The sequence below is a fragment of the Thamnophis sirtalis genome, unplaced genomic scaffold, assembly GCF_051295495.1.
Source record: "Thamnophis sirtalis isolate CommonGarterSnake01/CBP01778 unplaced genomic scaffold, rThaSir2_p1.2 scaffold_7, whole genome shotgun sequence".
Classification (NCBI taxonomy): domain Eukaryota; kingdom Metazoa; phylum Chordata; class Lepidosauria; order Squamata; family Natricidae; genus Thamnophis; species Thamnophis sirtalis.
The window spans coordinates 44,121,184-44,138,186 of NW_028261387.1; the positions used below are offsets into that span (position 1 = coordinate 44,121,184).

A 17,003-nucleotide genomic window follows, 5' to 3' on the forward strand; every position below is an offset into this window, starting at 1 on the left:
TGCATCCCAGATCCCTGGCTGATGTAGCACCTCCAAGAAGAACATCCTGACTTGAACTTGGCTGAAGGGCAGCTCAGCTGGCGGAGTGGCTCTCTCTTCTCAAGGCTCCTGGGGAACTTACTTCCCAGAACCCTGCAAGCCCTTGGGTTTTTGTAAAAACAAACAACATTCCTGTTCTCAGCAACAGCAGTTTCCCTCCGCATTGCCCTGGAAGTCAACCCAAATCAGCATGGAAGAATATGCAAAACGAAAACCACATGCTTTTGCAGCAGAAGTAGCAGCAGTATGGGGTGTTTTTTTCCCCTTCAAATTCATTCCTCAGCTTCTGAGACACCACTAGGAAAAACAATTAAGAGCCAGCAGAATGTTCTTTTAAAACAAGGGTGAACAAGCACTTTGAAGGGATTCCACCCCCTTTAAAATGTGTTTTTTTTAATCCCCAGGGTCTCTAAAATGAGAACATTTACAGCCCTTTGCTGAAGTGGGGGAGCAGAACACATGGTAGTGGGTTTTTTTAAAATACTCAAAAAAACAGAGCTTCACTTTCCTATTTTACTGCCTGTCCGAAAGGTGCTTTTCCAAAAAGGCAAGTGGATTTTCTTGGGTTTTTTTTTTCCTTGAAAATGTTTTGCTTCACATCCAAGAAGCTTCTTCAGTTCTGAAGAAATTCAGAACTGTCACAGTTTGTCAGTTTCTGACAATCAGAAATTCAGTTACACAGAAAGTCCAGTTGCCTTTTGGAAAAGACGTTTTGGCATAACCATGACATGGACAATTAAGAATCTCTACAGATATTTTACTGCTCGTTTTCTTTTTCTAAAAGCAGAAAATCATACTGTGGGATTAGGTTTGTCAGATTTCAGCAGGGCAGAGAGGCTGTTAAACAGAACCTGGTCACATGCAGCCCACTGGCTACTTCACAATCCACACTTTAAAAACAACTCGCAAAAAAAATTGGCTTTAAGCAGATGCCGTAGTGTAGGGACTCCGCCTGGGGCATTCAAGTAGTCCCAGCCACTGTGTAGGACTAAACTCAGTATCACCACACAGTAGTTAGTTAATGTGAAACTCTTTGAATTCTGTGATTTTCAAGGAACGTATAGAATATTTTGGGAATGTAGAAAACTTTCTGCAATGTGATTAGCGTATCTGTCCAACTAATTTACTACTTTACCCTATTAAACTCTTCATTATAGGAAACTTTAACCAAAGAAATATGTTGCTTGCAATCCATGTGCTTTATGTCCAAGCTATGTTTTATCCCTAACTCAGAGCAAGGACAGTAGTTCAGCTTTCCCCAATTTAGCATCCTCTAGATATTCTGTCTTTCTGACTTTTAACTCCCATCTGCCTTGACCAAAGTGGCTTAGGCTAATGGGAGTTGTCATTAACACAACAGGCATCAAGTTGTAGATGGGTATCAGAGACTAGTCATTTCCAGGATAGCAATAGCACTTAAGATTTATATACCGCTTCACAGTGCTTTACAGCCTTCTCTAAGCAATTTACAGACTCAGCATATTGCCGTCAACCATCTGGGTCCTCATTTTGCCAACTCTTGGAAGAATGGAAGGCTGAGTCAACCTTGAGCCAATCAGGATTGAACTGCTGCACTGCTGGCAGCCAACAGCAGAAGTAGCCTGCAGTACTGCATTCCAATCACTGCACCACCCTGATATTTTCAAATATAGCAGGCACTATGTTCTGTAGCAGGAATAAGTATCTTTCAGATGTTTTCATCCACAACAATCAGATTATTGATTATGGTGACCAGAGTTTTGAGACATTTGTAGTCAAAGTTAGGTGGAGAATGTCAACTTGCCCCTCTTTGTGTGAGGGCTTCTAAAAGAGAATCAGTGAGTATGGGTTGGGGGAAATGAGAACAACCCCTAAATCAAACAGGCTTACCCCACATGTCTCTTCTCCAGAGATGGTGACCCTCTGGAACTCTCTATCCAAAAATACATCTCGATCTTTTGGAAGGTAATCTACTAGGTCTTCACCCTGTTCTTTAAATAATCTGGGGGGAAAAGAAAGGGGAAAAGAGGGGGAATGAAGGAACCACCATGAGGAATAGTCTCCGATCAATTCTGTCAGTCTACAGGAGTCCCATTTTCCAGCAGGCATGTGAAGACACAAAATTGAACACACAAACACGGGCAACACAGGGCCTTTCAGGCGTATCCTCCAATGGCAGCACTCTGAACTATGGAAAGGGGTGAGGAACATCAGTGGGCAACAAATACATACAGCAGAACTGGTAGGAAAATGTTCCTGAGCCCCAAATTTCTATACTGGACAATCAAACATTTGGGTTAAACAGGGGTTTTCAAACTTTTTCAGGCTGCAAAAAGTCTTAGGTTAAAAAAAAATCCTGGAATCCATAATCAGAAGGCAAACCTCTACCGATTAAAAAATTGACTATGCTTAAATAATTCTTTCTTTCTTCCTTCCTTCCTTCCGTCCTTTTCTTTTTCTTCTCCATGATTCTATCAAACACAGTTTGGGGGGGAAAAAAGCCTGTTGTAGAGTATCAGAAGAATAGATTTCCCAGGGCAATGACTTGTCCTGGCAAAACTGAAGGAGCTGCTCATCTGCCTAAAACAATGAGAAACATCCTACTTGGCTGAGCTTCTGGGTTCACTAGGATCCAAGCTGCTCAGTCAACCAATGTACAATGAAAGAGGGACGGGAAAAAGGCAAATATAAAACAGAGACAAACAGCTCTATCCACTATTCCTGCCTTGAAAATAATTGCTTTAAGAAGGACAGGGAGGGAAACAGAGCTCAGAAAAGGAACAAGGGAAAACAACCAATAGTATGACATGAGGAATCCCCCACTCAATGGTGTTGAGATTTGTGGGACTGGAAGATGCAAAAAATAAAACGAGGTTTGGTTTAGTCCAATAATATTTGGCCTGGTCCAAAATAAAATGGTTCCCCTATTTTTTCAACCTTAGATAAGCTTTTTTTTCTCAGAAGAGTTTGCTTAAGTGACACACACAGATAAGCATATCAATAAGACAGCTGACTTTAGCCTTTTCTTTCCAGAGGTACCTTTGTTCTAACATACCAAACTTTTCTTGGAGGACAAATTCACTTCTGGGAGTAACTCCACTTCCATTCTGAACTCTGGTTCTATCTGACTATTCAGAATCCTCCCAATGTTGTTACTCAGCCTTTCCCCAGCCTGGTCCCCGTTAGGCATTCCATCATCAACCCAAAACAGCAGGGGAGCAACATGTTGGGAATAAGTACCTTAACTTAATGTGGATTAAGGTTTTCTTCACAATCTGTGGAATTGATTTTAATGGCAACACCCCCAGCAGTGGTACAATTGCATGTGGGATACAATGTATGCAGGGGGACAGAACTTTGCAAAAGAGAAGGTCACTCACTCTGGATCAGTCAGGGTGGGAATAAGGAGAAGAGTCAGCCTGCGGGAAAGTCCCGCGCCCCCCCTGAGTCAAGGGCCAAGAGAATTAAGGCCAGGCACTCACTGTAGGTCGGCAGCACTGTCAATTTTCAGGAAGTCCTGTTTGGCTCTGAGTAAAATTTCTGGTTCTAGTCTGAGGACAAATGGGAAGTGGAGGCCAAGGCCAAGAAAAGGACAAACAGTCAGAGAGAGGAGGAAGAAAGAGGAAATGGTAAAGAAGATGAGGAGAAAAAGAAAAACACTAGCATTAATGCAGAAACCAATATCAGAAATGACAGACTCTATACAGCAATATACTAGCAATGGGATCCAAAAGAGAATGAATGTCCGGGTAACATACCATGACTAAGCTATGGTTTGGCTATTATAGGAAAAGCACGGCTGGTTCCCACATCATCTTTTCCCTTTGAATTTCCTTCCCTCTTTCCCACCTTCTTGACTACCAGTAGCCAGTTTGTTTTCCAAACCACTCCTAAACCCTCTACCCAAGCCCCTTTCGCCTTAAGAGATATCGGCAGACAAATAGCTCAACTACTTTTTCTTCACTGGAACAAATCTCATTGCACAAGTATAATGCCTCTTTCCAACTGTAGATCAAAGACGTTTGGGGTTGTGGGAATATTTTCACTGGAAGAAAAGGAATCTGTTATCTCCAATATTGCCCTGGTAAAAGGAAGTCCTATAGTCGTGATGGCGAACCTGTGGCACGCATGCCAGAGGGGATGCGCAGAGCCCTCTCTGTGGGCACATGCGCCATCACCAGCTGGTCTTCTGGGTTCTGGCATGCATGTGCACACCGCCCAGCCAGTCTTCGCATATGCGTGTGTCATAACCCAGAAGAGAGCAGCTGGCTGGTGCGCATGCATGCACCAGCCAGCTGGTCTTCTGGTCTTTGCGTGAAGACCAGTTGGCTGCCGCGCATGCACACGCTGTAACCCGGAAGACCAGCTGGCTGCCACATGCATGTGCACTGGCCAGCTGCCCTCTTTCAGGTTCTGGGGGTCCGGCATGTGCACGTTCCAGTTTTGGCACTTGGTGCTGAAAAGGTCAGCCATCATTGTCCTATAGTCTCCTTCAGAAGATATTTTCCTGGATCTCTATTTGTGCTTCTCCTCTAAGAGGAGAAGCTTTTGCTACATTGCCACAACATTTCCCCAAGGGGCACTTTTGGGAGTTGAAAAACTGGGCTTCTAAATATGGTGGGAATGAAGACCCCCCCCCACTGAGTAGACTGCCTCCTATCTGTTCAACAGAACTCACATGCATGGATCTCTGCAGCAAACCAGGTTCTGCCTATTGTTTTCCTTCTGCCTAAGTTTTTCATTCCAATTCCATTCTTTCTGTCTCCCTTCTGCAATCCCCTCTTCCTTCTTCAGAGCAGCACAAGTGCACCACTAATTGCCAGGCATCGGGCAGGTAAATAGGCAACTGGTAGCTTCCATTTCTTCTGCCAAAGCACTGGGAGTCCCCCTCATGCTGGTGCCCTGTCTTGAACCACTGAAGAAATAATTCAGACTTTGCAGCCCTTCCCAAGTGAGGTTTCTGGTTAGAAGTAAACATTTGCAGAATCCTAATGGCCAAATGTGCCATTATTCCACCATACTGTTTCCTCTCCCATCTTCTGCTCTCTAAAGAACTATAGAGAGGAACAGCAAGAAGGCAAGAGATAAAACCCAGATATTTCCCACCTGATGTGAGGTTGCTGATTGCTAAGGAAACTTGCCAGTGACAATCTAACAGTAAGAAAACTGTGTGCAGGACAAGCAAAGTGTAAAAATATCAGCCACACACATATATGCACATAAACACGCAGTCATGCCACTGACAGATGACTGTATGAATGCTTCTCTTGACATGATGGTTACTATCACTGCAGAAGTAGAAGCAATGAAATGACATTCCTGGATATTTCCAAAGTCTCTACCATGCTTTTTCTAGACTGTAAATAAAAGTTACCTCCATTTGATTTCTTCCCATCTTTCCCAGTTTCAAATACTCCTACTCATCCCGTTTTCTTCCCCCCCCCCCCAAGACTCAGGTGAAATGTTCCATCCTGCTCTTGAAATATTGAAAGGTGTTAGGAGAAGCTAGGGAAAGTCCAAAAAGCATTGGCAACTTACTTCACATCCTGGCTTATCTGCCGCTCCAAACGTTGACGCCTCTCTTCCAACTGTTCGATGGGGCTGTCCTCTGGGAATTCGTAGGGAGCACTGCGCATTTCACTCTCAGCCAATGAGTGACAAAACAACTCCTGCAAGCATAGCAGCAGAATGCTACTGGAATAGCCAAGTGTGCATGCAACTTGAATGAAGGTCTTAAACATTCTATGAGGTTACCGTATTTTTTGAACTATAAGACACACCATGATTTTGAAGAGGTAAATTTTAGAAAAAGGTTTTGCACTCTACAAACCTCCCAAACCCTCTGCACACCTCATTTTTTTCAAAAAAAAGAGGGGAGCATGCAGAGCTTTGGGAGGCTTGTAGAGTGCTCCTGGGGGCTGGGGGGGGACAAGCAAAATTGGTCCCTTTTTTTGCTCATTTTTGCCCTCCCCAGTCCCCAGGAGCACTTTGCAAGCCTCCCAAACCCTGCACATCCATTTTTGCAAAGGAGGCAGGGTTTCGGTAGGCCAAAAATGCTGCATTCAGTGTATAAGATGCACCCAGATTTTCACTCTTTTTTGAGGAAAAAGGTGGGTCTTATATTCTGAAAAATATGGTAGATAGGATGGGCATGCTTCTAGTCCCTTCCCTTAAAAACTGCCACCTTACGGGAACCAAAAAGCATGCCTTTTCTGTGGCAGCCTCTGCCCTATGAAACACTCCCCCCGCAAAGTTACAATACAATACAATAACAGAGTTGGAAGGGACCTTGGAGATCTTCTAGTCCAACCCCCTGCCTAGGCAGGAAACCCTATACCGTTTCAGACAAATGGCTATCCAACATCTTCTTAAAGACTTCCAGTGTTGGGGCTTTTACAACTTCAATTTCAGCAGGCCTCTATCCTCCCAGCCTTCCAACAAGCACTGAAGTTCTGGCTTTCCACCCCATGTGCTGGGATAGGATGAGGTGGCAGCAAATTAGAAGCTTGACTTGGCACCAGTTGGGTTGTTTTTTTTTAGTATTTGTGTTTTTAATAGTTTAATATGTTTTTTTTAATGTGGTTTTAATTCTTGATTTGGAGTCACTCAGAGTTTGGTATGAGATGGGCAGCCACAGATAGTCCTTGAGTTACGACCATAATGGAACCAGTTTATTACAGTTGTTAAGTCAGGATGGTCACAGATCAGGTCACCCATGTGACTGGCCTGATTTTATGATCTTTTTTGTGGTATGTGTTAAGCAAATGCCATGGTTGCTAAATGAGACAATGATTTGCTATAGAGCAGTTTTGCCAAAACCCAGAAGTAAATGCTGGCAAAATGGTTGTAAAATGCGGTCACGTGACTATGGGAAGTTTAAACCATTTGCTGAGCGCCCAAAATGAAGTCACGTGACTGACGAGGGTGGTCGGAATTTCAAAATTGGGTTGTAACTAACTTTGGGGGGAGTTGTCATCCCTTCGAAAAGTCATTAAGCAATCAGTCATAGGTCAAGGAGTACCTGTATATAAATATTTTAAATAAATAAGAGAAGCAAATCTCTGTTATCCATAAGAAACAACAACCTGAGGAGTCCACTAAAAGCTGTTCTGGGACAATCTGCCAGGACTAGAATCTCATGCCAACATCAGTGAAAGTAGCTCTGCTCAGTGGATTAGAAAACTATAACATGATGTACTCCTGATTAGGATAGTAATTTACATTGAGGTCATAACCGCAGTAATTTAAAAGTGTTCCAGTGACGGCTGTTGAATGAATCTTATAACTGCTGCTTCTCATTGTCCAGGTCATCAAAGAACACATCAATGATTAATAAACTCAAGGCCACACCCAGGAGCAGGCCTTCTCCAGTATGCTTTAGACACACTGATCTGTCAACATCAAGGAACTGGCACTGCCAAGTAAACAAGCTCTTACTTGCTTCCTATGAAAATAAGACAGAAGCATATCCTAACACAGCGTTTCTCAGTCTTCACGACTAAAAAGATATGTGGACTTCAGCTCCCAGAATTCCCCAGCCAGCATATGCTAACATTTCCTTCTCTCCACCAAGATGTGAAGTCTGAGAAACACAACAGTGTAGTGTATGGTGCCTTTCCAACTTGTCAAAAACAACAACCAGGCTGCTTAGTGATGGGCAGTTCTGGGTGTCCCAGTTGCTGTGTGTCCTAAACGATGATGGCACGGCTCATTGAATGAGGTTCATGATGGGACTTGCAAATTCTTGCCAGCTTTCCCTTGTCAGAAGCCAAAAGGGAAGTTCACAAATTGCAATCATGTGACCTCAGGATGCTGAGATTTTGTAATTGTGAGTCAGGTGACAGCCATAACTAAAATAACCAGTCTTAATTACTATTCCTTCAACACCACTGTAAATTCATTGAATGAGTAGTTGTTAAATGGGGACCACCTGTTTTAGATTACAATCCTACCACCTCCAGTGGCTGGTGACCAGTGCAAACTTTGGAGAGTTCAAAGTAAAAGGTGAACAGGCAAAAATCACTGTTCTGCTTTTATTTCTGGGATCCAAAAATAAGTTGCTTCAAGAGCAATTCTTCACTAAGAAACTTTAAATCAATTTTCTCCAGTCAACCCTTCTCTCCTATAAATGCTAGAGAATCACACGGATTCAAAAGAAATTTCTCAAAATAGCATTTACAAATGGTCTTTTTTTAAAATATTAAGAACAATCCAAGAAAAATTGCATGATTTTTACATGTTCATTTCACAGCCCTTGTTCTACAGTGAACGGTGCATACACATACACACACACAACTAGTGAGGAATAAGCAACCTACCTCAGCAAGCTCTTTGTACTTGCCATCCATGGAGGTCCGTAGGTCAACGGGAAAATGCTTCAGGCAGTGGGAAGGTCCTGGGAGAGAACGTGCAGGTTGCAACTGCCGGGACCTCGGCCCTCCGTGAATCTCTGTGGATGCAAGGAAGACAGCAATCAGGCAGACAGGAAAAGCTACTAGGCCTGAGAAGCAGGAGGAACCAGAGAGATATTAATAACATCTTCTCTCTCCTTAGACCATACATAAATTTGCAGTACTAGACCTCAGTTTACTCAGACTCATCGGCAGATCTTGGACATCAGCAGACTTTCACTGAATTAATGGTATTGCAAGACAATTAGCTTTTTCATAATACCGCCCCAGTCCAGTTGGCATATTTAAGGGAAGGTGACTTTAGCTTACTGAAGTTGTATCACACATATCATACATACCCCTCTGCTAACCAATTCAATGTCCTCCCATAATAGCCTTAGAAATCAGTTCAGAACTGCTAACTATGTCGACTAGGGTGTGAGAGCATTCCATAATGTATTTTAGAAATGCCCAGCATTAGTTCCTTCAGCTCCCCCTCTTTACAAGAGAAACAGACTTGTTCTTTGTGAATAGTTTTCAAAAATTATTTCTAGCTTCATATTTTGAAAAATATGCCGTTAGGACGCATGTCCCAGGTCCACTAGAGGTCTGATACTAAAGACAATTTTAGTATTCAAACTGGTTAGGAGGGACCTGGGTCTACTAACAAATATATATTAAAACAAATATGAACATTTGTGTGAAGCATGCTTGGTTTTATTTTCATTTCTGGCTTCATATTGCTCAATGCAGGAACCCATGCCAAATTTGCTTGTTACAGATTGAGTCCACATTAAAAATAAGAAATAGCTTCCTAAAAAAAAGTGGAGTGTTCTCTGAGTTTAATTGTTTGCTTGCAAATGTTTCATCACATGACTAAAGAACACCATCAGTGCTACTCAGTGCGGCGTTTGCTCCCTGTTTATATATAGTAGTTTTCCCTGCCAGTATTGGTAGGGGTATGGTTGTCTGGAAGTTCCTTGATTTGGGTATTGTTTTCTGCTTGATTATCTGGTGTTAATCCTTGCTTATCTGGGCATACGCTTCTGGAGAGGATGTGTTCTGCTCTTTTTGTTTCCTGCTTATATTTTGATTGACTATGTGCCTATTGATGGTTGATTTGTCTGAATGTCAAGCTTCCAGGAATTTCTTAACACTTTGGATTTAGCTTGGTCTAGAATGCTCATAGTTTCCCAGCTGAAATTATTGTTGATTGTCCATGTGTTGTATGATCAAGGAGCTTTCATTGTATCCTCTGACTGTGAGTGAGTTCTTACTCTGCATGTTGTAGATGACTGCTGATTTTTCTTCTTGGGGTCCTTTGGTTTACTTAACTTGTTTTGGAGGGCTTTTATTGGTTTGTGTATTATGGTGATGCCATGTGTTGTAATAATCTCTGACTTCTGAGTTGCTTTTGATACGTGGTAGTGTTGTCCTTTACGTAGCCTGTGTGGTGGTGCTTTAGTGAATTAACTAATCAGGCACTTTTTGATAAAGTTAGCAGTCTATTTTCTTTTTCTGGCATTCTGGGTTGCCATGATGCATTTACAGTATATTCAGGGTAGTGTGTTGTTGTTATTTTTTCTTCTCTTGTGAATTTTATTCCAAGATACTGTTGATTGTTTTCATGTGTCTTCTTTAATTGTTCCATCTTTATCATGATGTTAAGCTGTCGTCTACCTTCTGGATTTATACTTTTGGTTGTATGAATGGCAGTGCTATAATTTCTAGATGCCGGGTTACACTCTTTTCTATGAGTCTTGAGAACCCACAGGTGGTATTCTAATTTGTTGATATATGTGTCCATCAAACTGAAAGCACTGAGGCAGAGGTTGATGGAACCATGATTTTGGGTTTTGAATCTTAGTGTATTGGCTAGGTCTGGCATGTTGGGTAATACTGTTGCTATGGATTCTTTCACGAGTTTTGGATGTATGAACATAAAGAGTACTGTGACTTTGAATGAATCCATAATTTCATCTTCATCAATGTTTAGGTCTTTGTTTTCTGGATGCACTATATTTTCTGAAGGCACTTTTTTTATTTTTTGAAGGCAATAAATAAACAACCAAGTTCAGAGATCACAAGGACTCCACAGTTCAATCCTGAGCTACTTATATTCTCTTCTATTGGTCCTAAAAGAAGTGCTATCTGTCTCCAGATCAGATTTGTCCATCTGTCCCTAAGGGCCCATCATTAGAAATAAAATGAGCTCCAGAATCAAATGACAGCTGTCAATGTGTATATCTCTCTCTCTCCACGAGCCTGTCAACATTTGAAAAGCATCTTCATACCAACTTTCCCTGTTGGGTGCTGCAGCACTCAGATACCAGAGAGAAAGCCCCAGATTTCTAACCTTTACATTTTATGTAAGCTGGAAATCCCCCTCCTAATAATGAAAACAGCCTTCCTTCCGCATAGTTCTTCCACATGAAAGAACCTCATTTCTTTCACCATATGAACATGCACTATTTTTGTAGATAGCATAAAAAGCATACACCTCACCTTTTCAACCCAGCTGCTATTCCTCCTCCCCAGGTAGGAAACTAAAGAAATGGACTGGCCTTAGATAATAGTGAATGATCAAAGCCAAGAAGTTATTTCACGTCTTCTCCCCAATGGAAACCCAGGCCATAGGGGTTTTTGTTGTTGTTGCTATCTTATTCCAAATATAGAGTTACCAAGACTGACTTCAAATGCAGAAAAAACAAATCATTAAATGGGCTTAGTGTTTATTGAAACACATACACTGAAGTGGCACTTCGTATCTGAATTTCCCTTGGGTATGCATGGGAAATGCCAAAGGTGAAATAAAAAGATCTGCAATCAGATATAGTAAGGGGACTTTTCATAGGATTTGGCCATCCAAATTTTAATGGGGAAAAACCATTGCTGCTTCTTCTCTCAAAGTAGAAAGTTCTAATGTCTGCCATGCTTGGTTAAGACATTAGCTTGGTGTTTCTCCATTTCAGTAACTTTTAAGTTGTCTGGACAGCAAAGCTCAGAATTTCACAATCATTTTGAGAGTCCTAAATTTGCTTAGGATATGTGGAACACTGGGTTAGTAGTAGAATTTTCTATCGGTCTTCTGGCAGTGATAAGGACAAGAGAATGCTATTGAAGGTGCCAGGCAAGAGAAACAGGCCTTTTTAAAAATTATTTTCCATCACTTTCAATATAGTACACAACCGCCTCTTTTCAGCCAGGGGAAATCCTTCCCAATCAAAATCAAAAGGCCAAAGTCCTACCTTGCTAGGTTTAACTAGTATAGAACTAACACGTCAGTTTGGAAATCAGTATCTTATCTGTCTTCCAGAGACACTGAAAGAACAAACATCCTTTGTCCTGTTAAAAAGAACCTGGCAACCTGCTCTTTCCTATATAGACTGCAGAGGCCAAGAGCAAGCCCTTGGGAGAAATCAACCAGCCTCTATCCTGGGCTTCAGGGATAACATTGCAAGAACGAACTGCTCCCAAACTGCTCCATTTTGTTGTGCTTTCAAAATTCAGGCCTTCTTCATTCTTTAATGAGAGCTGTTGCCTGCAGATCAGACCTTTCCCCTCTGCTGCTGCAACAGAACAGTCCCTCCTAGCTCGAGGCACAGGCAGGGGGTGGGAGTGCTGGAGAAAACTAGGGAGAGATGGCCAAGAGTAATTCCTTTCTCCAACTCCCTCTGCACGAGGGGCCCAGTAAATAGTAAAAACACAGAACCACCAGCATTGACTGCATCTCCTTTCATTGTAGCTTTCCATCCACACAGAATGTATACGGATCTCAATGTTCCTAAAATAAAGCAAACTACATGGAGGCCAAAGGAAAGGGATTGAATGGAAGGTGGGGTGGGGGGACTCAGAACACGTAAGAAACAATTATGAGTCCCAACCACAACACGATGGGTCACACACCACAATACTACACCCATGTGGAGATGTGTATTTCTCTCTTTCAACAGCTTCCTCAGCACCATTTTTTTCCAAGCTACCAAAATATCCCAGCTAATGTTATCTACAATCTTTCAAAGGAAAATAACTGTATCCAGGGTCCGTTGAAAGGTGTTCCTTTTTCCTAGCAGGGAGAAGCAAGCTGAAAATCCATGAGGTTAATGCTACTATTCAGTTCCACATTTAAAAAACTGCTTGTATAGTTGCATTGTTCTTTTTAAAATGCTTTAAACCAGGGATCCATAACCCTCTGGCTCCGGCTCACTATCAGGCTTCTGCCTGTTCGGAACTGGATTGCAGAAGTGGTGGGTGAGTGTGCCTGCATGCACACACAGCTCCACTTGGACAAGCAGCAGGCGAGCGTGCGTGCCTGCAAAGCTCCATTTGTGCAAGCGGCAGACACACATGCCTGCCACTTACACAAATGGAGCTGCACAGGCACGCTTGCCTGCAATTTGCATGGAATCCTTCCCACCACCTCACCCCAGCCAGTCTGCATAGCCCGAAAAGTTGGGGACTGCTGCTCTAAACAGCCCAGAAAATAATTTTGGTAAATGCTAAAAAGGTACCTCAGGAGCATATACTGTAATTTATTTATTTGGTTGAATTGTTATTTTTTGTACAAGAGTTGAAAGCAGCATCCCTCTTTCTCTCTGTTCCCACAATAGCAACACTGTGAGGAAGTTGGGCTGAGAGAGTGTGACTGGTCTAAAGTCATCCGTAACCTTTGGTGGCTGAAAATAGCTTAAACCTGGGTCTTTTTATCATTTGACTAATGCTTTAACTACCATGCCACACTTTCTTCACATATGTCCTCTTTACGTATTAAACTGTTTACCATGGATAAACAGAGTGTCCAATGGCAGCTCATAGTTCCACAGGAGTCAAGTGTTGATATGATACATTATTTCTCTCTGTCCATTTTGTCTGTACAAAATAGAACTGGATAACTGGATAAGTTCTGCCAACTTCTTCACATGGGACTTAAACCTGCTGTCCAGAGGTAGGTAGTTTAAAGCTTTATATTATATTATATTTCTGAATTCCAATGAGCAACATTTTATCCAGATTCATTCATGCATGCATTTTTATTTCTTTTTCATTCTTTCTTTCTCTCTCTTTCTTTCTTTTCTTATTTCATTTCATTTACCAATTTATGTAGCTGCCCATCCTACAAACCAGGACAGCACACAAAAGAGTTTAGCCATTATCAAGTAGTCGCCTCATGAAAGGATTGCAGTCTACCTTCAGGTTTTGTCCCCTTGGCCAAGCTAGACATCTCAGCCTTGTCAGAGGCTGTCATAAGTGCAGGCATTCAAGAAACATTCAATTTGTGATAAATATGTGCTGCCCATTCTGGCATTCCTTGGTTGACCTCTGCCATCATCCACTTGTTCATGTGTATACTTGTTACCTTCTCCCAAGCAATTACTCTCTGTAGTGCTGGTCATGACCCACCCGAGCCAGGTATTCTCAAAATGTTCATTTCCTTTTCACACCCTTTTTGGTCATCACTCAAATATATTATTCTAAACATGTATTCGTAATCAGTAATAATTGCATATGTAAAACATTCAAGGAAATTCATTAGTGGCCTGAAAGATTGGAAATTGCATCAGGTAGTTATGGTAGCAGGAGAAGTAAGGTTAAGGTCAAAAAGGAGGGTGGGTAACATGATTGTAGCAGAGAACAATTTATCTCTTGAAATTACCTCTATAAATCTCTCAAAAATCAATACCAAATGCAGTTTACATAAACCACAGGGAAGCATTAATTAATGTACATAGAAACGAAACTAGTTACCTTCAACCTAATTTACTACTGGCTTACTACTATCTATCCCTAACATGAATGACCAGCCATGCCAGAGTTGTATGTGCCCCCCCTCCCCAAAGCCTTGGGTGTAATTCCAAATCCCCACCAAATATTATGGTCAATTGTTATTTTTAATGTAGCAGAAAGGAAAATTATTAAGCAGATGTGGAGTGATTATATTAAAAGAACTTTACTGAAGTAATTTTAATAACATTTTTCAATAAATTCAATTATGTTTTTGTCTTAGCCCTGACACTTTTAGGAAAAAAGCAATGTATAAAATGCAATGGCTACCCCCAACTCGAAATGAATGTTCATCCAGGATGCCTGTGCTCCAGGGAATTAGAACAAAGGACTTTTCCCAGTTCTACTTGGAGATGCCAGATATTGGACCTAGGGGTTTGGAGTCTTTTCCCAAAGAATCCATATACCAACCCATAAATCCTGCCTTTATCCTTAGACATCCTAAGGTATCAGGAAAGCAACCAGTCTCTGGAGTTTCCCCTGTTGGACTCTGCCCCTGTCTTAGGTGGATAGCGATGGGGATGCAAGGTTTGGTAATGATGGTCAACAGGAAATGGACCAGGAATGTGACAATTTCACATGAAGCATTTTTTTGCAACCTCAAGAGTATTTAAAACTAGAGGAAGACTCTCTTAGATTGTCAAAGCCTGTTTGTATATAATATTCCTAGAAACATTGTTTTTGAAATGGGATACAGTTGCCCACTTTTTAGCAATCGTAGCTGCGATAACTAGAATTCTTACCTTGGTGTCTCAGCCGGCTGCGAAGTAATAGCTTGCCCTTCTCTTTCCTTCCTCCCTCCCCCCCCCCCCCGCAAATGAGGTCATCTCCATCCCTTCTCCACATTTCACATGTCCCTAAAGACCTGGCTCTGTTGTCATGCCTGGGGAGTCCCAGAGGACCAGGGAGATTTTGCAATGGCTCTCTTACTATGGTTAATAACATCTTCTCTTGTTTGTGTGTCTTTTCATAATTATGTTTTCATTATGACTGTTCTTATGTATTGATTTCTTTTTTGATAGTGTTGTACATCACCCAGTCTCCTTTATGTGAGATAGGTGGCTATACAAATATGACAGAATAAACAAACAAATAAATAAACAGGACTAGGAGGATTTGACTGCACCCTAGAAACAGCTGCAGAACAGTGGCTGATGAGATAATATTTTAGCAGGCAGATTTTCCATGCTTTTTGTGTTTAAGTGGTGTAAACCCTATTGCTATTAATAGCCTATTCCTCAGAGCTTCAAGTAACCCCATTCCTACTCTCTTACAAACCACAGAACAGGTTTTGCTAGCACCACACTCAGACAGAACAGTGGGGCAATGCAAGAACAACTAGTTTGGCCTCTGAGCTCATTCATCTCCAAGTCCACTTAAGATACATAAGAATTCAGTGAGCCCACACAAGTCTAATATCTGGCTGGGTGATAACAGGACAGCATCAGGCCATGATCACATCTGTCAAATTTCGTTTATAGCCCTTGCATCCTTCCAGGTTCCTAAGTCCAGCTTAAATAGTAAGGTATATGGTAGTAGGTATATGGCAGGAAGAAATATTTGCAGAGACGAACCCTCCTCTCTCTAACTCTTGATTCAGGCATAGGCTACGTTGAGATAAACTCCATCATGCTTTATTAATGACCATCACATGTCTCTCTAATGTGATCTCTGTGTACACTGCAAACAGCCAATTCATTAAGAGAAACCAGCAGGGCTGAGGAAGGGCTGTGCCAATTATCAGGCTAAAGCTTGGCAGCTCTATCAAAGCCAGCATCTGTCTTGATCTCATGAGGGGCCCAGGCAAGTACAGCTGGTCGTGTGAGCTTCAAGGACAGCCTGAGCAACACAAATTTCCCACCACTCCCATTCTGCCCCCATTCACAGCAGCTTCAGAACAGGGCTTCACATTGGCTGAGCGGTCTCTCAATTGAAAATCACTGATTCTAAGCCCAGACTGCCAACCCTTGTAATTTTGCAGCAAAAATGGGGGGGGGGGGATTTTTAAACCTTGGTCTTCATACTTGCCCTCAAAAAGCTTAGAGAAATGAAGACAAAGCATTCTTATTTTACTTCCTGCCCTATCCTCAGCATGATTAATTCTGGTCTTCCTCTCCCTGGTGCCCTCTAGACCAGTATTTCTCAACCTTGGCAACTTTAAGATGGGTGGACTTCAACTTCCAGAATTTCTGGAATTCTACCCATTTTAAAGTTGCCAAGGTTAAGAAACACTGCTCTAAATAATTATGCTGATTGGGAATTCAGGGAGCTGCAGCCCCAATACATTCAGAAGACACCAGTTTGGGAAAGAACTATCTTTTCTTAAATTCACATTAGCTAAAAATTCTGGAAGCTGTAGTGCTAATACAGGGTGTCAAACTCATGGTCTGCAGCCCAATGCATCACGTGATGGCCACACCTGCCCCAGGTTTAGTGAAGGAGGGAAAAGTTGTGATACATCACATGACAACGTGTCATCACGAGTTTGATACCCCTGTCCTAATACATGTGGAAGGCACTAAACTGGAGAAGGCTGACCAAATTGTACCAGGTCAACTTCCTGTTTTATGAAGAAATGCCTTCACCAAATTATAGATACTAAATTATAGATACTACTAGGTCAATATTACATTCATCTTGCATTGCTTTTCATGGCATTCTTTTGAAAATCCTGGTAGCTAATAGAATACATGCCAAATGTGAGGTTTCTCAAGAGGTGTATTATGAAATTATTGTGACACCTTTTTGGCAACTGTCAGAGAGATACTACATCTGATTTAAGTGTTATCATACATTTTTCTTGTTCTATGCAAG

The 17,003-nt window shown here is 41.8% G+C and overlaps 1 protein-coding gene across 6 annotated transcripts in view; it reads right to left on the reverse strand.

Annotated features, from left to right (window-relative positions):
• The window catches only part of AMPD2 (adenosine monophosphate deaminase 2), a 69,350-nt gene that overhangs the window by 29,659 nt on the left and 22,688 nt on the right, over nt 1-17,003 (reverse strand). For 5 of the 6 annotated variants that reach the window (XM_087719864.1, XM_087719865.1, XM_087719867.1 and 2 more), the window contains exons 2-5: nt 8,337-8,467; nt 5,557-5,687; nt 3,501-3,569; nt 1,909-2,020 (exon numbers count right to left, since the gene is read on the reverse strand). In XM_087719864.1, coding sequence (XP_087575990.1) covers nt 1,909-2,020; nt 3,501-3,569; nt 5,557-5,687; nt 8,337-8,467 — 443 coding nt within the window. The remainder of the gene's footprint in view (nt 1-1,908; nt 2,021-3,500; nt 3,570-5,556; nt 5,688-8,336; nt 8,468-17,003) is intronic. The other variant, XM_087719866.1, reaches the window with a different exon arrangement.